We start from the raw sequence: 25,190 nt of genomic DNA, 5'->3' as shown, positions 1-25,190 counted from the left end.
CTGTCCCGACAATCCCCTCCGTGGTAGCAGGAACCCCTATATACTACGCTAATTACACATCAAAACCCTGCGGCTTATAGTCGGGTGCGGCTTATATATGGAGCAATCTGTATTTTCCCCTAAATTTAGCTGGTGCGGCTTATAGTCAGGTGCGGCTTATAGTCCGGAAATTACGGTATATTGAGTAAAACATGCTTGAAACTAGAATATCAACTGTTGCAAAGCTGTGTCATCAACACTCACAAGTATAAAACTACTTTTTTAAAGTAATCATTTCTTATTTCAAGCATGAAAAAAAAAATCATGACTGACACAATTGTGTCTCATAATTAAAACAGATGACAGCCAACTGGACTTTGCTGTTTTATTTTCAATGAAACAATAGAAAATACGTACTCATATAGTAGTACAGTTGTTATTAGTGAGAATATACTTATTTTAAAGTATTTTGGGGTTAATTGAGGTTAGCTATTTTTACTTGTTTTGGAAAGTCTTGACAAGCCAAATTTTCTTGTTTTATTGGCAGATAATTTTGCTTAGTTCAAATAAAATACCCCTAATTTTTGTTTTGTTTTGTTTTTGTTTATGAACCCTGACTTTTTGCAGTGATAACACAAATAATAATGTTGTTGGGTTTTTTTTACACTTAAATGTTGTGGTTAATAATTTGTTTGTCGTTATTTATATTTTCAGAATAAATTATGTGATAATGTTCACTTCATTGGTGTTAATTTTCAATTTATGAAGGTAAAAAAATTATATCAAAATCAAATTACAGGATGTTATTTATGTAGTTTGCTCATTTTCCTCGACTGATGTGCTAACATGCGATTTATTTTGTACGTATGTAGCATCATCTACAAAAATACAAATAATTGCTATTGCGACATCTAGTGGACACATTTAGAACAGCTGTTTCTTTCATCCCAAAAGTTCAGGTTAATTTTTATACTTTTCAAATTCATACCGCGGGCGGTATAAAAACTGCTCGCGGGCCTGATCTGGCCCTCGGACCGTACGTTTGACACCCCTGAGTTAGACAAAAGGACACAAAGTTAGCAACACTGGTATTGCCATGTTAGCTACAATGCTAAAATTACACTCACAAGTTAACAGTAAAATCATGCTAGTTTAGCGTATTTGCCAAAAAACAACATGATGATCAAACATTCAGCTACCAAGTCGGTAGCTGAATGACGGATAATATTTTAAGGTGTGTAGCGAAGTTCAAGCCTCACGGAAGTTGTCGCCCAAAACCTCAAGTATTCTTTCTTCTTTTTTTTTTCAAATATATTTCGTTGAATTTTACAGTTAAAATCACATTTAACAGTCATACTTTGCTCACGTAAACCCTTCATACAGGCACACATCCACTCATACACACTCACATGCACACTTGAGGAGAGAATTGCACTTGAACTTTAACAACTCAAGGTTTACAGTATAGACATTATTAGAAAAAATACCCAGATATTGTATATATATCCATCCATCCCGCTCTGGCTCAGGATCAGCAGGCTATCCAGACCATAGCAAGATGGATGAACATTCCTCGGCATCAAGGATCCTCAGGAAGTGATCACAAGATCACCTCCCGAGGACCTCTCCACCGTTCACACTTAAAAAAGAAAGTCACAGGGCTTGATCAGATGCAAAACAATACAAAATAAAAAGTAACAAAAAAAAAAAAAAAAGCAAGGAAACCGTGACAAAACCATATCAAAAGTGACACAAAAAACAATAGTAGTATAGGATCAATACAAAAAAATAATAACAATAATAAAAAAGGAATACAACTACAAAAAAGATGGCTTTTTTTTTTTTCCTTTAAATGTCTTTAAGTTATGATTCAATATATGTCAGTAAAGGTTTCCAGGTTAGTTCCCATTTATTCATATTTGTAGAGTTTATAAATCTTATTTTTTCAAGCGTCATTACATTCACAAGATCATTTAACCAGTTCAACCTCAAGGATTCTTCAGTTCAGTTCAGCTAGTTGGAAGATATGAAGTTAATGTTAAATACTACTCAGGTCGTTTGATTTTAGAATCAAGTTATACTTTTTGTGGACTTTTTCGAAAATCTATCCTGATTTCAAACATACATACTGGCCATATTGTTACAGTCCCATTTTGTTCATGTGATTAGTTTATTTGAGAACTTGCATTGCGGTACATCCCATGTGCTATTTATTGTTTTGCATTTGAACATGTTCGAAAAGGAGTAGGAAGAAGCAGAGCTAATATAAACCTACCCCTTTTTTGTTTTATAGTCATTGTTGACTTTCAGCGACGTCATGCTAGGTTAGCCTGGTTAGCCTAAAGACAAAGTAAATGGTAAATGGGTTATACTTGTATAGCGCTTTTCTACCTTTCTAAGGAACTCATTCACACACACACACATTCACACACTGATTGCAAACTCAATGACAAAGAAAACAATGAAATGTACAGAATCCCAGGTTTGTGGCTGACTGAGCTCCAGGCTTTAATGTCAGACGTGTAGCAAAGCCTGAATTGTATGAAGCTGTCCTGCATGAGTCAGAAGCAGGAGGTTTTTTCTTCCTGACGTCATTAAAAGACGCAAGTTAAAAAACATACCAACAAAAACAATTTTTTTTTTCTCATAAGTGGAGCAAACAAATGGAGATGATAGATTTTGTCATGTTAAAAGCTCACAAACAGTCTCTCGGGACAGACATTACTGTAGGAACGTCTTCGAAAAGTCACATTTTAGGGGACTTTTTTAAAGGACGCAGCGTCCAGTTGACCAAAACAAGTTCTCTTTACAGTTTGCATTCGCTCCATGAATTGAATCTGGGAGTAATTTTTCATAATATCAATTAGATTTGAGTAATCGGTAGATAACTAAGTGCACTTGAAAGACTCGATACGCCGCCCACTCTTGCTGTGACGATATCTGCCGAATAGACAGTGTAGATAAAGAGACTAATCAGAGACTAGATCTGACCAAACTAAGTCAATGAGCACGAACTGATGAAGCCTACTCGGATGAGAGGCCAATTGTCTTCCAAGACCAACCAAACAGTCCAGCTAGCGATTGAAAGCCCTGAGTTGACGATGACCTGGATGAATGAGAACATCCATAGACAGGTATATCAGATGGAATTTTTACCTGACATGTTTCGACTGCAGTGTTCTTCAGAAGGGTCACCTGACCACTGTGACGTGTTGCCTATCAGCTGTTCTTATAGGCGTGGCCAACCAGGCAGACCTGTCAAGTCTACCTGGTTGGCTGACCTCCCCCTCCCAACCCACCCGCCGCCGCTCAAACATTCAACCAGAAGCTTGTGGATGGCTACCAAAAGTGCCTTATTGCAGTGAAACTTGCCAAGGGACATGTAAGCAAATGTTAACATTGCTGTATGTATACTTTTGACCCAGCAGATTTGCTCACATTTTCAGTCGACCCGTAATAAATTAATAAAAGAACCATACTTCATGAATGTTTTTTGTGCCCAATGAGTATGAATAAGAGTTGTAGAAATGATTGGAAACTCAAGACAGCCATGACATGATGTTCATTACAAGTGTATGTAAACTTTTGACCACGACTATAAGTTCCAATCTAAATCACGGATACAAGACGGATGGTCAATGACAAATTGCAAAGCATTATAGCTGGGATTCAATTCTTGGGGGTAACGATTTGATTCAGAATAGATTCTCGATTCGGAATCAATACTTCTTAATAACATTGGGTGCCAGTTCTATGATTAAGTGAAGTGAATTATATTTATATAGCGCTTTTCTGTAGTGACTCAAAGCGCTCTACATAGTGAAATCCATTATCTAAGTTACATTTAAACCAGTGTGGGTGGCACTGGGAGCAAGTGGGTAAAGCATCTTGCCCAAGGATGGCGGAATGGGAGATCGAACCTGGAACCCTCAAGTTGCTGGCGCGGCCGCTCTACCAACAGAGCCACGCCTATTAACTACATTCCTCCATGAAATAGATAAACAGCTGTGATAAATTTCTATATTACTGAAAATAAAACTGTTTTTTTTTTTTTTTTAATTAAAATTCTTACCAAATATTTAATAAAGTCAAATGCAAATAATTTCTAAAGTAAAAGCACATGTGAGTTTTCACATCAACAAAATGATTTGCCTGTGTGCTTGGACAAGACAGATTTATTTATTTATTTTTTCTTTTTTTTTTTTATTTACATCCAGCATCAGACATTCCTATCCATTGCATCATATTCACATACATCTTATATCTGTTGTCTGCCCTAAATGTCCAAATGTTTTTTGTTTATATCCCAACCATACCACCCACCACCCTCCCCCCCCCCCGAAAAGAAAGTAACAGCTAAAAAAACAACAACAAAGTAATATCTACAAATACAACTATTAAAAAAACAAAAAATAAATGATAATGCATTAATAATAACAATAGTCAGAAATAAAATAATTTAAAAAATATATATAAACAGATACATATATATATACACTACCGTTCAAAAGTTTTGTTTGGTCAGCCGTTTTACTACCTTGTTACAAACATCGTTTGGAAACAATTAAGGTTATGTAAATAAACATTTACAGAATCTTTCTGTGTAAATAACGTATTTCACAATGTACACACTACCGTTCAAAAGTTTGGGGTCACATTGAAATGTCCTTATTTTTTAAGGAAAAAAGCACTTTACTTTTCAATGAAGATAACTTTAAACTAGTCTTAACTTTAAAGAAGTACACTCTATACATTGCTAATGTGGTAAATGACTATTCTAGCAGATTGAGTTTCTGGAGCATCACATTTGTGGGGTCAATTAAACGCTCAAAATGGCCAGAAAAAGAGAACTTTCATCTGAAACTCGACAGTCTATTCTTCTTCTTAGAAATGAAGGCTATTCCACAAAATTGTTTGGGTGACCCCAAACTTTTGAACGGTAGTGTATATATATATATACACACGCATACACACATACATACCTGTACACATATAGGGAGTAATCCTTTTTTTTTTGAGCAGTACAATCACTAATTCGAAAAATGAATGTCAGGTTTATGGGGCGTGACATAATTGACCCAGTTTTCTCAGTATGAAGTAAATTTTTCCAATTTATAGTTAATAAAGACAGTTATGTGGGCTCTGTACCGAGGATGTCGTCGTGGCTTGTACAGCCCTTTGAGACACTTGTGATTTAGGGCTATATAAATAAACATTGATTGATTGATTGATTGATATCTTCTCCATTTTATATATGTCCATTGTGATTTCCATCCATTGCTTCAAAGTTGGGCTCTCCTGGGATATCCATTTCCTAGTAATGGTCTTTTTACCGGCCACCAGTAGGATATTCATTAAGTGTTTATCTTTCTTCAGCCAGTCCTGAGGTACATGTCCAAAAAACAAAGTTTTACTTTCAAGGGGTCTTTCACGTTTGAAAATATCCTGTAGAGCTTGGTGTATCTCTTTCCAGTAGTCCTTTATGATGGAGCAGTCCCAGAAAACGTGGTGGTGGTTTGCATGTGAATTCCCACAATTTCTCCAACAGGCAGGGGATTTGTTATCGTAGTGAGACTTCTGAGAAGGTGTAATAAAAAATCTGATCAAACTTTTCCAGCCAAACTCCCTCCACTTGGGTGAGCTGGTACAAGTCCATTGATATTTCCACATTATTGTCCATTCTTCCTCAGATATAGTTATCCCTCCTTCCTTTGGACAGATATATTTTATTCATCTTTATTTTTTAAATACATTTTAGATCGATTAAGAATTGTTACAAATAAGAATCACAATTCATTCTTTTTTTTTTTTTTTTTTACACCCCTACATTAGGATATAGGCAGGGAATGACTGTCATGATCCGTTGCCCGGATCATGTTTTGTTTAGTTTTTGACTCCCTCAGTTCCCGTTTTGAGCACCCGTGGGTTTGTGTTTTGGTTGCCATGGGGGCAGACTGGTTTCCCCTGCCTCTGATTAGTGTTCGGCATGCTCACCTGCTGCCGGGCACTAATCAGAGAGCAACTTATTCACGTTGTGTGCCACACTCAGTCTGGTTTCCTTATTTGCTGTACGCAACAAGTTAGGTTGGATGAAATCCTGTTTCCTTGCTCAAGATTCATGTGCTAAGTCTCGCCTTAGCTCCCCGTGCTATCGGCACGCTTGCTTTGTTTTGTTTGTTGGTACGTTGACTGATTCATGAGGAATAAGTCATATTCTTACCTGCACACTTCGTCCGGAGTTCCGTCTGCATCCTGGGAGAAAGACCCACGCAGTATTATGCGACCCAATCGTGACAATGATGGCAGACTAGGGTTGTACGGTATACCGGTATTAGTATAGTACGGCGATACTAAGGAATCATTTTCGGTACGATACCGTCTCTGAAATGTCGTGACATCGCTGGGTTTACGAGCAGAGGAGCATGTTCGGCAGCGCACAATCACAGAGTACTTAGAAGCAGACACAGTGTGTAGACAGAAAAGGGAGAACGGACGCATTTTGGCTTAAAAACTAATGATAAAGGTGAAGTTATAACACTGAAACGCCCTCAGGAAGAGGTGCTTTAAGACATGGCTAGCTAGCTAGCGGCCATCCGCCGTCGGCAGTGTTTTAGCTACTTCAAAATCACTAATCCTCGCTTCCATGGCGACAAATAAAGTAAGTTTCTTACAAGTATCATCCCTGCAGGACGAGGAATAGCTAAACATGCTTCGCTACACACCGTAGCTCACCGGAGTCACAATGTAAACAAACGCCATGGGTGGATCTACACCTGACATCCACTGCGATGATACCCAGTACAGGAGCGTATCTAGTCGATAGTACTATGTTTACATTGATATTTTTTAGCATCACAAAATCTTCTTTCGTTTTTTTTTTAAATGTATATTATGTTTATAAACTCAGGAAATACGTCCCTGGACACATGAGGACTTTGAATATGACCAATGTATGATCCTGTAACTACTTGGTATCGGATCGATACCCAAATTTGTGTTATCATCCAAAACTAATGTAAAGCATCCAAACAACAGAAGAATAAGTGATTATTACATTTGAACAGAAGTGTAGATAAAACATGTTAAAAGAGAAAGTAAGCAGATATTAATAGTAAATGAACAAGTGGATTGATAATTCATTTTCTACCACTTAATAATGTTGACAAAATAATAGAATGGAAAACGACACAATATGTTACTGCATATGTCAGCAGACTAAGCTAGTATTTTCTTATCAAATTACTTAAAAAGAAAGAAAAAACACCTGCCATAATTCACTGAACCACATCGTTGCTGTCTAACGAAAACTGGGAAATTATTTAGTATCTATTAATTTTTTGGTGTATAAAGGTAATCCGATGCAAAAATGTTGATTTCATTTAAATAAAGAAAATACAATTAAATAAATAATTACAATGTAATAATATAATTTAATAAACATGCTTCACTACACACCGTAGCTCACCGGCATCAAAATGTAAACAAACGCCTTTGGTGGATCTACAGCTAACATCCACTGTAATGATATCAAGTACAGGCACGTATCTAGTCGATACTACTATGATTACGTCTATATTTTTTGGCATCACAACATCTTCTTGCGTTTTTAAAAAATGTATATTATGTTTATAAACTCAGGAAATATGTCCCTGGACACATAAAGACTCTGAATATGACCATTGTATGATCCTGTAACTACTTGGTATCGGATTGATACCCAAATTTGTGCTATCATCCAAAACTAATGTAAAGTATCAAACAACAGAAGAATAAGTGATTATTACATTTTAACAGAAGTGTAGATAGAACATGTTAAAAGAGAAAATAAGCAGATATTAACTGTACATGAACAAGTAGATTAATAATTCATTTTCTACCACTTGTCCTTAATAATGTTGACAAAATAATAGAATGATAAATGATACAATATGTTACTGCATACACTACCGTTCAAAAGTTTGGGGTCACATTGAAATGTCCTTATTTTTGAAGGAAAAGCACTGTACTTTTCAATGAAGATAACTTTAAACTAGTCTTAACTTTAAAGAAATACACTCTATACATTGCTAATGTGGTAAATGACTATTCTAGCTGCAAATGTCTGGTTTTTGGTGCAATATCTACATAGGTGTATAGAGGCCCATTTCCAGCAACTATCACTCCAGTGTTCTAATGGTACAATGTGTTTGCTCATTGGCTCAGAAGGCTAATTGATGATTAGAAAACCCTTGTGCAATCATGTTCACACATCTGAAAACAGTTTAGCTCGTTACAGAAGCTACAAAACTGACCTTCCTTTGAGCAGATTGAGTTTCTGGAGCATCACATTTGTGGGGTCAATTAAACGCTCAAAATGGCCAGAACTTTTGTCTGAAACTCGACAGTCTATTCTTGTTCTTAGAAATGAAGGCTATTCCACAAAATTGTTTGGGTGACCCCAAACTTTTGAACGGTAGTGTATGTCAGCAGAGTAATTAGGAGCCTTTGTTTGTTTACTTACTAATAATACACACGTTGTCTAGTATGTTTACTATTTTATTTAAGGACTTAACTGCAATAAGAAACATATGTTTAATGTACCCTAAGATTTTTTGTTAAAATAAAGCCAATAATGAGATTTTTTTGTGGTCCCTTTATTTAGAAAAGCACCGAAAAGTATCGAAAATATTTTAGCACCGGTACCAAAATATTGGTATCATTACAACTAGGGATGTCCGATAATGCCTTTTTGCCGATATCCGATATTCCGATATTGTCCAACTCTTTAATTACCGATACCGATATATACAGTCGTGGAATTAACACATTATTATGCCTAATTTGGACAACCAGGTATGGTGAAGATAAGGTCCTTTTTTTAAAAAAATTATAAAATAAAATAAGATAAATAAATTAAAAACATTTTCTTGAATAAAAAAGAAAGTAAAACAACATAAAAACAGTTACATAGAAACTAGTAATTAATGAAAATGAGTCAAATTAACTGTTAAAGGTTAGTACTATTAGTGGACCAGCAGCACGCACAATCATGTGTGCTTACGGACTGTATCCCTTGCAGACTGTATTGATATATATTGATATATAATGTAGGAACCAGAATATTAATAACAGAAAGAAACAACCCTTTTGTGAATGGGGGAGGGAGGTTTTTTGGGTTGGTGTATCTTGTGTTTTTTATGTTGATTTAATTTAAAACAAAAACAAACAAAAAAATGATACCGATCATTTAAAAAACGATACCGATATTTTCCGATATTACATTTTAAAGCATGTATCGGCCGATATTATCGGACATCTCTAGTTACAACACTACGGCAGACTTAAATGTTTTCTTTTTTTTTCTTGCTGAGTCATCTGTTCTCTTTGCCCCTCAGGGCCGGGTTCCATTCCTGGTGCCGGACAAGGTGCTGTGGCCTCAGCTGTGCGAGGCGATCAACATGAAGTACAAGGCGGAAGTGCAGAGCAACCGCGGCCTCTCCGAGGAGAACCTGATCTTCCTCGCCCAGAAGGCCTTCGGCAGCACCAGCACCAGCGTGGAAGACGACCGCAACATGGCGATGACCTGGTCACAGTTTAACAGAGTAAGTTCTCTCGTGATCCACAAGTCTGACTAAAACGGATGTCGACAATGCTCCGTTTGGGGGGGGTGGAAAACCCCCACGAAGGCATTAATTATCAAGCCGTGAGCAAATCGCCGAGAAATTGTTTCCCGCAGCATCCCCTGCTGCGTTATTATGTCGCCTAGTGAGATTAGATAATGACTGTACACAGCCACAAAAAAAATAGAGCCTCGTTTTCTCGCTCGGACTCAGAAAGAACGCTCGCATTCGCTACAGAGCGATTACACATCGTTGGATTACAACAACAGCTTTTCAGACTTTTGTTTGTACACACACACACATTTCTCTTTATCACGCACAAATGTCTTTTTTTTTTCCACAGGAAAGCCTGCCTGGTAGGAACTTCACATTTTGGCAGTGGTTTGACGGCGTGATGGAACTGACAAAGAAGCACCTGAAGCTACACTGGAATGACGGGTGAGGAAAAAGAGTCATTTATCCATGCTGTTCTATACAATGTTTATACAAAGCCCCGTTTGGATTTTTCAGTCTTTTGTTGCTTTTATCATTGAAATTACAGATGTCCGATAATATCGGCCGATAAATGCTTTAAAATGTAATATCGGAAATTAACGGTATCGGTTTCAAAAAGTAAAATGTATGACTTTTTAAAACGCCGCTGTGTACACGGACGTAGGGAGAAGTACAGAGCGCCAATAAACTTTAAAGGCACTGCCTTTTGCGTGCCGGCCCAGTCACATAATATCTACGGCTTTTCACACACACAACTGAATGCAATGCATACTTGGTCAACAGCCATACAGGTCACACTGAGGGTGACCGTATAAACAACTTTAACACTGTTACAAATATGCGCCACACTGTGAACCCACACCAAACAAGAATGACAAACACATTTCGGGAGAACATCCGCAGCGTAACACAACATAAACACAACAGAACAAATACCCGGAACCCCTTGCAGCACTAACTCTTCCGGGGCGCTACAATATACACCCCCTGCTATTTGCAAGGCTATTTTCAAGAAGGATATTTAAAAGAGAAACTACATCTTGTGAGACGATATGGGCGATGAAATGGGGAAATGCTCGCCGTTTCCACTCGAATCAACCGACTACGAGGGGCTATACGGGTGCTACAAATTGTGACTTCAAACATTTTATTTATTTATTTTTTCACCTTTAATATGTTTTTTGCAATTATAATTTTGACTGTACCACATAATTGCTGATGCGGGTTTATTGATTTTAAAAAAATTTACTTCTTTTTTTTAAAAACCTACTCAGTGGCCTGGTGGTTAGAGTGTCCACCCTGAGATCGGTAGGTTGTGAGCTCAAACCCCGGCCGAGTCATACCAAAGACTATAAAAATGGGACCCATTACCTCCCTGCTTGGCACTCAGCATCAAGGGTTGGAATTGGGGGTTAAATCACCAAAAATGATTCCCGGGCGCGGCACCGCTGCTGCCCACTGCTCCCCTCACCTCCCAGGGGGTGGACAAGGGGTTGGGTCAAATGCAGAGGACAAATTTTACCACACTTAGTGTGCGCGTGACAATCATTGGTACTTTAACTTTAACTTTAAATGCGCCAGAAAATAACCCGTTTTGTACACTGTTGAGGTGATTCAATGCCCAGTAAATGTGTTTCTATGTAGTATTTCTCCAGCAATGGTCATGTGGGGACATAAATGATGGTATTTTGAGAGGTAACCATTGAAGTCGGACATCACTGAAGGCCTAGGTGGGAAACGTACTCCCGCCAGTGATATTAATACATGTGTGAATATGATCATTATTAGTTTGCTTTTTACATGATGAGACAGGAAATGCTCTAATCTTTATTCTCTATATTACTTCTGCTCAATGTTTGAGTCAAAAGACCAAAGAACCTTCTTCTTCCTTTGTACAAATTCCAAGCGAGTTTATTTCCCCCGACCGATGACCTCTCTTTGCCACATAATTCCATTCATGAAGGCAGTAAAAGACCATTAACCATCTAAGGTGGTGGATACTTTGCATAAGTATTATACTGTACATGCTTGACAAACAGCTAGTTTGCCTCCATGGCAACTTGATGATCATCTTCAGAAGAGGGACACTCTGCCGTGTGTTTATACTGTACTTATCGTTCCCCTTCTAGAGCCATACTGGGCTTTGTGAACAAGCAGCGGGCTCAAGACATGCTGATGTCCAAGTCCAACGGCACCTTTCTCCTGCGCTTCAGCGACTCGGAGATCGGAGGCGTCACCATCGCGTGGGTGGCCGAAAATCCCAACAAAGCAGGTACGAGCTCGAGTGCGACAATGTTCTTTTATTGTTAGGGTGCCCAAACTATTTCCACCATATTTGCGTTGATACAACACTCTTCAACTGATCCAATGTAGCTGAGCATATTTATATATAGCCTCTTAAGGCCCAAGCTGTTTGTTTACATGCTTTTTTTTTTTATTTCTCTTTGCTATTTGGGCTTATTGGACCCTAATTAGAATAAAAAACTAAGAATCATCTTTTTATATGATGTACTTAGTCCATAAGTACACAAACGTGTACTTCATGTTTAGTGACATGCTAATTCTTATTTTTACACCTTTTTTTCCAAATTCCATTGTATGTTATACTCTTCTGACACCACCAGATGGCAGTATAAGTGTCCACATAAGCAGCCATAAGACCCCAATTCAGTAGTGTACACAATTTTGGAAATAAGAGCGAAAAGGTGCTGTCCACGTATGTGGCCATTAAGGCCTTTAGAGGATAGCATATTTCGAACATGCATATAATATACCATAGTAAGTACACTACCGTTCAAAAGTTTGGGGTCACATTGAAATGTCCTTATTTTTGAAGGAAAAGCACTGTACTTTTCAATGAAGATAACTTTAAACTAGTCTTAACTTTAAAGAAATACACTCTATACATTGCTAATGTGGTAAATGACTATTCTAGCTGCAAATGTCTGGTTTTTGGTGCAATATCTACATAGGTGTAAAGAGGCCCATTTCCAGCAACTATCACTCCAGTGTTCTAATGGTACAATGTGTTTGCTCATTGGCTCAGAAGGCTAATTGATGATTAGAAGACCCTTGTGCAATCATGTTCACACATCTGAAAACAGTTTAGCTCGTTACAGAAGCTACAAAACTGACCTTCCTTTGAGCAGATTGAGTTTCTGGAGCATCACATTTGTGGGGTCAATTAAACGCTCAAAATGGCCAAAAAAAGACAACTTTCATCTGAAACTCGACAGTCTATTCTTGTTCTTAGAAATGAAGGCTATTCCACAAAATTGTTTGGGTGACCCCAAACTTTTGAACGGTAGTGTATGTACATAATTTATCTTTTTTTTTAACGTAATTTTTTTATATACATGTTACAGGTTCTATATATTTTATTATTGAATGTTTCAAATGTGATGGATATTTAATGGACCACAATGGAAACAAGCCTTTTGGCTTTTTGTACCATCCATTTGCCTTTTTAAAGCATTACATGGATTAAATTCTTTAAGATGTCAATAAACTTCTCAATCAATCAAAACAAATATTAAATACATAAGTAATCTTTATCTAAAAAAAAAAACCCAACAACAACAAAAAAACATCAACAACAAAAATAAAGAAAGAAAGGGTTCAAGATGTTCATCATAATTCTTGTTCTGTGTACTTTGTGAACACTTGTAGTTTGAACAGTCTCTTAAAGTGAATCATATTGTTGCTTTGTTTGATTTATTTGCTTAATCCATTCCATAATTTAATCCCACATACGGATATGCAAAATGTTTTTAATGTTGTACGAGCATACAAATGTTTTAATTAGATTTTCCTCTAAGGTTATATTTCTCTTCTTTTGTTGAGAAGAATTGTTGTACATTTTTGGGTAGCAGGTTATAGTTTGCTTTGTACATCATTTTAGCTGCTTGCCAATGCACCAGATCGTGGAATTTCAGTATCTGTGATTCAATAAATAAAGGGTTGGTGTGTTCTTATAGCCAACATATTTATTATTGTAATTGATCTTTTTTGTAACACAGTTAATGAATGAAGCGCACATTTGTAGTTGTTTCCCCATATTTCCACACAATAACTCAGATATGGTAACACTAGTGAGCAGTAAAGAATATGAAGTAGGGATGTGTGTATCGATCCTGTGGTATCGATATATCGATACTCACACATTTGGCATCACTTTTCTGAAAAAAGTATCGATATAAACCAAAAAACGGCGTGTGGGGGGTGCAAGCATCACTTTCAGATGTTTTTGATGACTTACTTAACTTACTATGTGCTGGGACACCCCTGTACCTGGCAGAGTATAGAGCTGGCCCAGTCACGTGACAGGAGACAGCGAATGAGCGTCGTCAACGAGCAACACACACACAGCCAGCCGACAGCGGTGCAGCCTGACTTAAAACAGGCATTGTTTATTTTATTTTTTTAGTAATGTTTACTGAATATTTTTGTTTAAATGATTATCCTAAATTCGAATAATTTCCACACAGGGGAATTTACTGTTAGTTGAAAATTGCTTGAGTATTTAAAACAAGATGAGAAAGAGATACAATTTGGAGATTCTTCATCTTTGCATTACAGTTTTATTTTTTTCCAAGAAAATCTTGAAATATATGATTGAATGTGATTTTGGTTTTAATCTGTAACATGATTTCTTACATTTCGAAAACATTAGCCTATTTCATATTTCATTAATTGCTAATTATATCACAAACTTTAAAAAATAACTGCCGCTTCTTGCGATTCGGATTTGACAGTTAATTGGAAAGCCCTAATATCTAATTCTTATTATATATAATATATAATTATTATTATATATAATATTTAATTTATTTTTCATATTTAATGTTATTTATTTTAATTTTACTTTTATTATATATTGACCATAATAAATGTGGTATAAATGGTCTGTATTTGTCTTGTGATTTGTCTTGAATAATAATAGTAATAATATTTTTGACTGACAAAAAGTGAAATTAATGGTATCGGTATCAGTATCGATGAAAATGCAAGAAAAAGTATTGGTATCGTATCGAATCCTAAAAGTGTGGTATCGCCCATCCCTAATATGAAGTGATTTTTGGTCTAGAGCAGGGGTCACCAACCTTTTTGAAACCAAGAGCTACTTCTTGGGTACTGATTAATGCGAAGGGCTACCAGTTTGATAAACACTTAAATAAATTGCCAGAAATAGCCAATTTGCTCAATTTACCTTTAACTCTATGTTATTAATAATTAATGATATTTACACTTAATTGAACGGTTTAAAAGAGGAGAAAACACGAAAAAAATGACAATTAGATTTTGAAACATAGTTTATCTTCAATTTTGACTCTTTAAAATTCAAAATTCAACCGAAAAAAAGAAGAGGAAAAACTTAAAAAAAGAATTTATGGAACATCATTAGTAATTTTTCCTGATTAAGATTAATTTTAGAATTTTGATGTCATGTTTTAAATAGGTTAAAATCCAATCTACACTTAGTTAGAATATATAACAAATTGGACCAAGCTATATTTCTAACAAAGACAAATCATTATTTCTTCTAGATTTTCCAGAACAAAAATTTTAAACTAAATTCAAAAGACTTTGAAATAAGATTTAAATTTGATTCTACAGATTTTCTAGATTTGCCAGAATAATTTTTTTGAATTTTAATCATAAGTTTGAAGAAATATTTCACAAATATTCTTCGTCGAAAAAACAGAAGCTAAAATGAAGAATTAAATTAAAAAATTTATTTATTATTCTTTACAATAAAAAAAAAAAAATTCCTTGAACATTGATTTAAATTGTCAGGAAAGAAGAGGAAGGAATTTAAAAGGTAAAAAGGTATATGTGTTTAAAAATCCTAAAATCATTTTTAAGGTTGTATTTTTTCTCTAAAATTGTTTTTCTGAAAGTTATAAGAAGCAAAGTACAAGAATTAATGAATTTATTTAAACAAGTGAAGACCAAGTCTTTAAAATATTTTCTTGGATTTTCAAATTCTATTTGAATTTTGTCTCTCTTAGAATTAAAAATGTCGGGCAAAGCGAGACCAGCTTGCTAGTAAATAAATAAAATTTAAAAAATAGAGGCAGCTCACTGGTAAGTGCTGCTATTTGAGCTATTTTTAGAACAGGCCGGCGGGCTACTCATCTGGTCCTTACGGGCTACCTGGTGCCCGCGGGCACCGCGTTGGTGACCCCTGGTCTAGAGCATGTTTTGATTTATTTATTATTGACGTGTTTCTTGCTACTTTATGTAGTATATTTTTGCATGAGATTTCCAGTTCATTTGATCATCTATTGTTACACCCTGAGCAGTTAGACACAATTAACTGCATACAAAATAGAGGCAATACATTTTTGATCAAAACGTTGCCTGATTATCCAAATTTGTGTGGTTTTCTTAGTTTGTCCGATTTTGGATTACCGCAAAGTATAAATTATTAATTACGTCTGCGTTTCCTACCAAGGTTTTTCGTTGTTGCCACTGGGTTGAGTTTTTTCTTTGCCTGGATGTGGGATCAGATCCGAGGATGTTGTTGTGGTTTCTGAAGCCCTTTGAAGCATTTGTGATTAAGGGCTATATAAATAAACTTTGATTGATTTGTTCACATTATGAGAGCCCATTAGACATGAATTAACACCCACATCATCACCTTGACACTCCTTTAATCCAATGTAGTAATGCTCCCTGAGGCTGTGCCAATCAATGGCCATTATGCTGAACAGCGTGCACTGATTGGCTTGGTCTCATCTAGTGGCCAATACAGTAGTATTGATATTTTTTGTTCATTTATTCATTTTTGAAAATGCTTGATTTAGGCCATATATACGTAAAATATGCTTTTAAAAAAAAATCCCCAAAAAACGTCATTTGAAACCCTTATATTCTAAAATGATTGCGGGTAATGAACCCCCCAAAACATTATTTCATAAAATTTGTAAAATTGCCAAAATGTTGAATATTGAATTCCCACTTGAGTCCTATGATATTCTGGCTTTCATTATGAAACATTTATACAAACCCTGTTTCCATATGAGTTGGGAAACTGTGTTAGATGTAAATATAAACGGAATACAATGATTTGCTAATTATTTTTAACCCATATTCAGTTGAATATGCTACAAAGACAACATATTTGATGTTCAAACTGATAAACTTTTTTTTTTGTGCAAATAATATCTACGGTCTGTAATGTCATCAAAGGGTTCAGAGAATCTGGAGAAATCACTGCACGTAAGCAGCTAAGCCCGTGACCTTCGATCCCTCAGGATGTACTGCATCAACAAGTGACATCAGTGTGTAAGGGATATCACCACATGGGCTCAGGAACACTTCAGAAACCCACTGTCAGTAACTACAGTTGGTCGCTACATCTGTAAGTGCGAGTTAAAACTCTCCTATGCAAGGCGAAAACCGTTTATCAACAACACCCAGAAACGCCGTCGGCTTCGCTGGGCCTGAGCTCATCTAAGATGGACTGATACAAAGTGGAAAAGTGTTTTGTGGTCTGACGAGTCCACATTTCAAATTGATTTTGGAAACTGTGGACGTCGTGTCCTCCGGACCAAAGAGGAAAAGAACCATCCGGATTGTTATAGGCGCAAAGTTGAAAAGCCAGCATCTGTGATGGTATGGGGGTGTATTAGTGCCCAAAACATGGGTAATTTACACATCTGTGAAGGCACCATTAATGCTGAAAGGTACATACAGGTTTTGGAGCAACATATGTTGCCATCCAAGCAACGTTACCATGGACGCCCCTGCTTATTTCAGCAAGACAATGCCAAGCCACGTGTTACATCAACATGGCTTCATAGTAAAAGAGTGCGGGTACGAGACTGGCCTGCCTGTAGTCCAGACCTGTCTCCCATTGAAAAGGTGTGGCGCATTATGAAGCCTAAAATACCACAACGGAGACCCCCGGACTGTTGAAGAACTTAAGCTGTACATCAAGCAAGAATGGGAAAGAATTCCACCTGAGAAGCTTCAAAAATGTGTCTCCTCAGTTCCCAAACGTTTACTGAGTGTTGTTAAAAGGAAAGGCCATGTAACACAGTGGTGAACATGCCCTTTCCCAACTACTTTGGCACGTGTTGCAGCCATGAAATTCTAAGTTAATTATTATTTGCAAAAAAAAAATAAAGTTTATGAGTTTGAACATCAAATATCTTGTCTCTGTAGTGCATTCAATTGAATATGGGTTGAAAAGGATTTGCAAATCATTGTATTCCGTTTATATTTACATCTAACACAATTTCCCAACTCATATGGAAACGGGGTTTGTATGTAATTATATGACTTTTTGGACTGTAAAATTGTAACCTTTGTCAAACTTTTTTTAAAGTCAAAATTCAGATTAAATTACGCCTTCATAATATACTGATATATACTCTATTTATGCCAAGATGGCAACAAAAAAAAAATACTAATATTGCAACATTTTTTTCTGAATATTTATGAGAATAATTTTGCAAAAATATCCTAATATTGAGACATTTTCCCCTTCAAAAATTAACTTGTGCTCTCATAGTATTTAGAAATTTCCCAAGTATAGTTTTTGTCATTAAATCCTATGACTATTAATTTTTTTACTAAATTACAGCTTTAATGTTGCGATATTTCGACTTTATTCATCTTTTTTTCCCGTAACTTTTCACATTGTTTTCTGTTCAGTGTAGCAGTATTGATCCTGAGTGCCAACCAAAAAAAAAGCTGTCGGCTTTTTGTGACCTTAAAATATTTTATACATAGCTCCATTTCAGTCTTTAAAGGGAAACTGCACTCTTTTTGAAAAACAACAACAACAACGAAAATGTATTCTTGGATTTTTTTGTGCACAAAAAAGTGCAATTCCTCCTTGATATTTATTATAATTCAACCTATTATTATGATTATTATTATTATTAGAATTAGAATCCTGAAGAGCCCTCGCTCCACCCTAAACCTAAGGTCACCATCCCACATACACACACGCAGTACGTTTACATGCACTAAAAAACTAATTATTGACCTAAGTCCTATGATATTCTGGCTTTCATTATTAGACATTTATATGTAATTATATGACTTTTTGGACTGTAAAATTGTAACCTTTGTCAAACTTTTTTTAAAGTCAAAATTCAGATTAAATTACGCCTTCATAATATACTGATGTATACTCTATTTATGCCAAAATGGCAAAAAAAAATCATACTAATATTGCAACATTTTTTTCTGAATATTTATGAGAATAATTTTGCAAAAATATCCTAATATTGAGACATTTTCCCCTTAAAAAATTCACTTGTGCTCTCATAGTATTTAGACATTTCCTAAGTATAGTTTTTGTCATTAAATCCTATGACTTTTAATTTTTTTACTAAATTACAGCTTTAATGTTGCGATATTTCGACTTTATTCATCTTTTTTCCCGTAACTTATCACATCGTTTTCTGTTCAGTGTAGCAGTATTGATCCTGAGTGCCAACCAAAAAAAAAACTGTAGGCTTTTTGTGACCTTAGAATATTTTATACATAGCTCCATTCAGGGAACTGCACTATTTTTGAAAAAAAACAACAACAACAAAACGTGTTCTTGTCTCACATAAGGATTTTTTTGTGCACAAAAAAAGTGCAATTCCTCCTTGATATTTATTATAATTCAACCTATTATTATGATTATTATTATTATTAGAATCCTGAAGAGCCCTCGCTCCACCCTAAACCTAAGGTCACCATCCCACATACACACACGCAGTACGTTTACATGCACTAAAAAACTAATTATTGACCTAAGTCCTATGATATTCTGGCTTTCATTATTAGACATTTATATGTAACTATATGACTTTTTGGACTGTAAAATTGTAACCTTTGTCAAACTTTTTTTAAAGTCAAAATTCAGATTAAATTACGCCTTCATAATATACTGATGTATACTCTATTTATGCCAAAATGGCAAAAAAAAATCATACTAATATTGCAACATTTTTTTCTGAATATTTATGAGAATAATTTTGCAAAAATATCCTAATATTGAGACATTTTCCCCTTCAAAAATTCACTTGTGCTCTCATAGTATTTAGAAATTTCCCAAGTATAGTTTTTGTCATTAAATCCTATGACTATTAATTTTTTTACTAAATTATAGCTTTAATGTTGCGATATTTCGACTTTATTCATCTTTTTTCCCGTAACTTTTCACATCGTTTTCTGTTCAGTGTAGCAGTATTGATCCTGAGTGCCAACCAAAAAAAAAGCTGTCGGCTTTTTGTGACCTTAAAATATTTTATACATAGCTCCATTTCAGTCTTTAAAGGGAAACTGCACTCTTTTTGAAAAAAAAACAACAACAACGAAAATGTATTCTTGGATTTTTTTGTGCACATAAAAGTGCAATTCCTCCTTGATATTTATTATAATTCAAATTATTATTATGATTATTATTATTATTAGAATCCTGAAGAGCCCTCGCTCCACCCTAAACCTAAGGTCACCATCCCACATACACACACGCAGTACGTTTACATGCACTAAAAAACTAATTATTGACCTAAGTCCTATGATATTCTGGCTTTCATTATTAGACATTTATATGTAATTATATGACTTTTTGGACTGTAAAATTGTAACCTTTGTCAAACTTTTTTTAAAGTCAAAATTCAGATTAAATTACGCCTTCATAATATACTGATGTATACTCTATTTATGCCAAAATGGCAAAAAAAAATCATACTAATATTGCAACATTTTTTTCTGAATATTTATGAGAATAATTTTGCAAAAATATCCTAATATTGAGACATTTTCCCCTTCAAAAATTCACTTGTGCTCTCATAGTATTTAGAAATTTCCCAAGTATAGTTTTTGTCATTAAATCCTATGACTTTTAATTTTTTTACTAAATTACAGCTTTAATGTTGCGATATTTCGACTTTATTCATCTTTTTTCCCGTAACTTATCACATCGTTTTCTGTTCAGTGTAGCAGTATTGATCGTGAGTGCCAACCAAAAAAAAAAATGTAGGCTTTTTGTGACCTTAGAATATTTTATACATAGCTCCATTCAGGGAACTGCACTATTTTTGAAAAAAAAAACAACAACAACAAAACGTGTTCTTGTCTCACATAAGGATTTTTTTGTGCACAAAAAAGTGCAATTCCTCCTTGATATTTATTATAATTCAAATTATTATTATTATTAGAATCCTGAAGAGCCCTCGCTCCACCCTAAACCTAAGGTCACCATCCCACATACACACACGCAGTACGTTTACATGCACTAAAAAACTAATTATTGACCTAATTTGTTTGAATTTACCCGCCCGTCCAAACCCCGCCCACCTCAACCTCCTCATGCTCTCTCAGGGAGAGCATGTCCCAAATTCCAAGCTGCTTTTTTGAGGCATGTTAAAAAAAAAAAAAAGCACTTTGTGACTTCAATAATAAATATGGCAGTGCCATGTTGGCATTTTTTTCCCATAATGATTTATTTTGGAAAACCTTGTTACATTGTTCAATGCATCCAGCGGGGCATGACAACAAAATTTAGGCATAATAATGGGTTAATTCCACGACTGTATAGATCGGTATCGGTTGATATCGGAATCGGTAATTAAGAGTTGGACAATATCGGATATCACTAAATTGGACATCTCTAAAGAAAATGCACTGAAATGAGAAGGTGTGTCCAAACTTTTGGCCTGTACTGTACTTTGATCCCAATAACAGCTACAAAAAGCAACAAAAACACACCAAATGTCGGTGGAAATGTCATTTATAGATGCGTGACATCTAGTTGGGCACCCGAATTTGTTTGTAAGGACCTCAGCATTTAAGTTGTTGAGATGTTAGTTGCTCCTCAAGGCGAGAGAATGGTGTGGAACCTCATGCCCTACACAAGCAAAGACTTCTCCATCCGCTCTCTGGCCGACCGCATCAGCGACCTCAACCACCTGCTGTTCCTCTACCCCGACCGGCCCAAGGACGACGTCTTCTCCAAATATTACACCCCTCCGCTCTGTACGTCAAACCGCCGCCATCCTGACCTCCTTTGTGGCGTCCTGATCGCTTTCGGCTGATTGTGTCTTCTCCTTTGCAGCCAAGGCGGTGGACGGCTACGTGAAGCCGCAAATCAAACAAGTGGTGCCTGAGTAAGTGTCCGGGTTCAACCTCCTCTTCCTCTTCCTCTTAATCGTTATCACATATTGGATCCTGAATTACAGATCAGCAATTAGTTAGCCGCTAGCTGTTGGAGGAGGCCAATTAGGCGCGGCGAGGGCTCCTGAGCCAGCGTATCCTTTGCTCATCATTGGAGTTAGCCTCGTTAGTCGGCCGGCCTCGCTTTGACGTAATGATGCGGCAAGACGAAGGAATCACGCCAGGGATCAAAGACTCACGGGCTTTTTGTATTTTTGTGTGCCTCTGACTCTTCACAGGTTTACAACATCCAATCCAGATCCGACAAGTGGGAATCAAACCTACATGGACCACGTGGCCTCCCCAGCAGCTATCAGCCACCCTCACACCTACGGCATGTACCAACCAATGTGAGTCGTCACGCTGCCCGTTAATGACTTCCGATTGGTTACGAGTGAATTTACATTGCAGAAATGCATGCCTAGACGGGCTGCTTTAGAGATCATTTCATTTTGGCCCAATTTATTTGCCGCCTAAACAGGTTGTGGTCAAAATCCAAGGTAGCGTAGCAGCAAACCACAACTGGGCATTTTGGCCCCACTAGTTTACAACCAGTTGTCAGGACAATACACTTTGGTCCAACTACTTTTCTGCCTAAAAGGGCTGCTGTCAAAACCGAAAGAGGCAACAGTCTGTCAGTCTTGCTTCCTTTTGCCTTCTCTGCTTAGCTGCTTAAAAATGAAGAGTGAAGTAAATCAGAATCAGAATCAGAAATACTTTATTAATCCCAAAGGGGAAATTAACATTTTCAGCACAATCCCATTCAAGATCAGACAAACATTACAGGGAGACAGAACAGGATCGCTGACGGGTCTGCCATCTTGTTTCAAGTTTCAAGTTTATTCACAATACCATAGAACAGTTACAATAGTAGTGAATATCATTTAAAGATGTTGGTAAGTGAAAGGGTCCCCCAAATAAGCTAGAAGAAGCTTTTGACGGGGGGTCCGGAGGACAGTATATACATGGAATGATGAAAAATGGTAGCAAGCACAACAACAACAAAAAAAAACAACGCTATATAGGGATGATGTTTGATAAGGAATTATCGAGTTCGAGCCTATTATCGAATCCTCTTATCGAACCGATTCCTTATCGATTCTCTTATCGAGTCCAGATAGGTTGTTGTATATGGAAAAAAACACACAATATTTGGTTTAACAAAAGCTCACTTTTATTATATAATAAAAAAAATAAAATCTAATAAATAAATAAACATTGACTGTTACCCACCTAAAAAAATAAAATAAAATAAATAAATATTGACTGTTGTTACCCAAAGTATATTAAGTGGGATTTTTCAGAGAAACAAATATATACAGTAACACAAAAACCACCTGTCTCTGTGATCACTATAGGTGTATAAATAATAATATAGTGTTAAATAAAATCAGTCCCTTGGGCACAAAACTGAAAATAATACAGCTCTCCAAAAAGTGCACTTCTGCTGCTATTTGACTTAACTGTTTGTTATGATGCTTTGACATTTTTGCACTTTATTTCTTTATTGAAAGAACATTCTATGAAGAGAAAAGTTCTTTGCAAATGTGGTTACAATGCTAATAAATGAAAAGTTAAAGCTAAAAAAAGAAATACACTTTATTGAGTTAACATTATTTCTTTATGGGGGAAAAATGTTATGAGCTAGAGAATATAACAACCACGCTACCCAGCATGCAACGGGAGTTACGAGCATGCGCGGTAGCCCCGAAAAGTGTTGCATGTTGCCACGCTGTGAAAGTAAACGTCAAGAACTCAGCCAACACGCCTCGTCTGCATTATTTATAATTAGACAGACAACACATCTACAGTGTGATTTTGTTTTGTTTACAAGGAAAGAAAAACAAAAGTTAAAAAAGGGAGATATGTTGTATATATATGTATGTGCTGCGGTTGTTTTAAGAACGTTGCGACAGCTGCCGTAAAGGAGGTGCGTTGCTAGCCTGGTTGCTATGTTTCCGGTTGGTCGTAAAAGTGTTCGTCATGTGTTTTACCCTGCTAAAATCTCTCAGTAAAGTTATTCGATGGATTATAGCTTTTGTTTTGAACTTTATTACACCTTGGAGCGCTTTTTCCCGTCCATTGTTTTCCTGCTTTCGCTATCTGCGCCTAATGACTGAGCTACGTGACGTCATTTATTGTGATGTCCCACGGAGCATTTCTGGTCGGGACGGGATTCGAATAAAGAATCAACTCTTTTCCTTTACTATAGTGGTCTCGATAACGGGTACCGGTTCTCAAAAAGGGATTCGAGTCCGAGGACTCGGTTCTTTTCTTATCAAACAACCGGGAAAACCGGTTTCGAGTATCATCCCTAACGCTATATGATAAACACAAAATAATAGTACTAAAGCACGCATACACATACACACATACATTCATTCAACCATGCAAAACCCAACAGTAGTCAACCCCACATGAGGCATTAGAGCATACTTGCCAACACTCCCGTTTTTACCGGGAGACTCCCGGTATTCAGCGCCTCTCCCGATAATCTCCCGGCAGAAATTTTCTCCCAACAAACTCCCGGTATTCAGCCGGAGCTGGAGGCCACGCCCCCTCCAGCTCAATGCGGACCTGAGTGGAGACAGCCTGTTCTCACGTCCGCTTTCCCACAATATAAACGGCTTGCCTGCCCAATGACGTCATAACTGTAGAATGATCGAGGGCGAGTTCTTGGTTTCTTATGTGGGTTTATTGTTAGGCCGTTTCATTAACGTCCTCCCAGCGCGGTAACAACACACAACAACAGCAGTCACGTTTAGTCTACCGTAAAGCTGTTCGTCTGCCGTAAACAGCAATGTTGTGACTCTCTTAAACAGGACAATACTGCCATCTACTGGATGGCCTCCAGAACACTGAAATTCAAGTATTTCTTTTATTTATATGTATAATAAAATAAATATATATATATATATATATATATATATATATATATATATATATATATATATATATATATATATATATATATATATATATATATATATATATATATATATATAGGGGTGTGGGGGAAAATTGATTCGAATTCGAATCGCGATTCTCACATTGTGCGATTCAGAATCAATTCTCATTTTTAAAAAATCTATTTTTGTATTTTTTTTTAATAATTAAAAAAAAAAAATTTTTTTAATTAATCAATCCAACAAAACAATACACAGCTATACCATAACAATGCAATCCAATTCCAAAACCAAACCCGACCCAGCAACACTCAGAACTGCAATAAACAGAGCAATTGAGAGGAGACACAAACACGACACAGAACAAACCAAAAGTAGTGAAACAAAAATGAATATTATCAACAACAGTATCAATATTAGTTACAATTTCAACATAGCAGTGATTAAAAATCCCTCATTGACATTATCATTAGACATTTAGTTTATGAGATGCGATGCAAGTGTAAGCCACTGTGACACTATTGTTCATTTTTTGTATTTTTTT

At 36.2% G+C, this 25,190-nt stretch overlaps 1 protein-coding gene across 1 annotated transcript in view; it reads left to right on the top strand.

The window, feature by feature from the left end:
• The window catches only part of LOC133652645 (inactive phospholipase C-like protein 2), a 357,479-nt gene that overhangs the window by 73,132 nt on the left and 259,157 nt on the right, over nucleotides 1–25,190 (top strand). Inside the window, exons 12-17 of the mRNA XM_062051612.1 lie at nucleotides 9,354–9,560; nucleotides 9,922–10,016; nucleotides 11,702–11,844; nucleotides 21,408–21,563; nucleotides 21,643–21,694; nucleotides 21,980–22,090. Of these exons, the coding sequence (XP_061907596.1) occupies nucleotides 9,354–9,560; nucleotides 9,922–10,016; nucleotides 11,702–11,844; nucleotides 21,408–21,563; nucleotides 21,643–21,694; nucleotides 21,980–22,090 (764 nt within the window). The remainder of the gene's footprint in view (nucleotides 1–9,353; nucleotides 9,561–9,921; nucleotides 10,017–11,701; nucleotides 11,845–21,407; nucleotides 21,564–21,642; nucleotides 21,695–21,979; nucleotides 22,091–25,190) is intronic.

The sequence above is a fragment of the Entelurus aequoreus genome, linkage group LG06 (genome assembly GCF_033978785.1).
Source record: "Entelurus aequoreus isolate RoL-2023_Sb linkage group LG06, RoL_Eaeq_v1.1, whole genome shotgun sequence".
Classification (NCBI taxonomy): domain Eukaryota; kingdom Metazoa; phylum Chordata; class Actinopteri; order Syngnathiformes; family Syngnathidae; genus Entelurus; species Entelurus aequoreus.
Note: the sequence above shows the minus strand (reverse complement) of the source record. Positions and strands in the feature narration are given on the sequence as shown.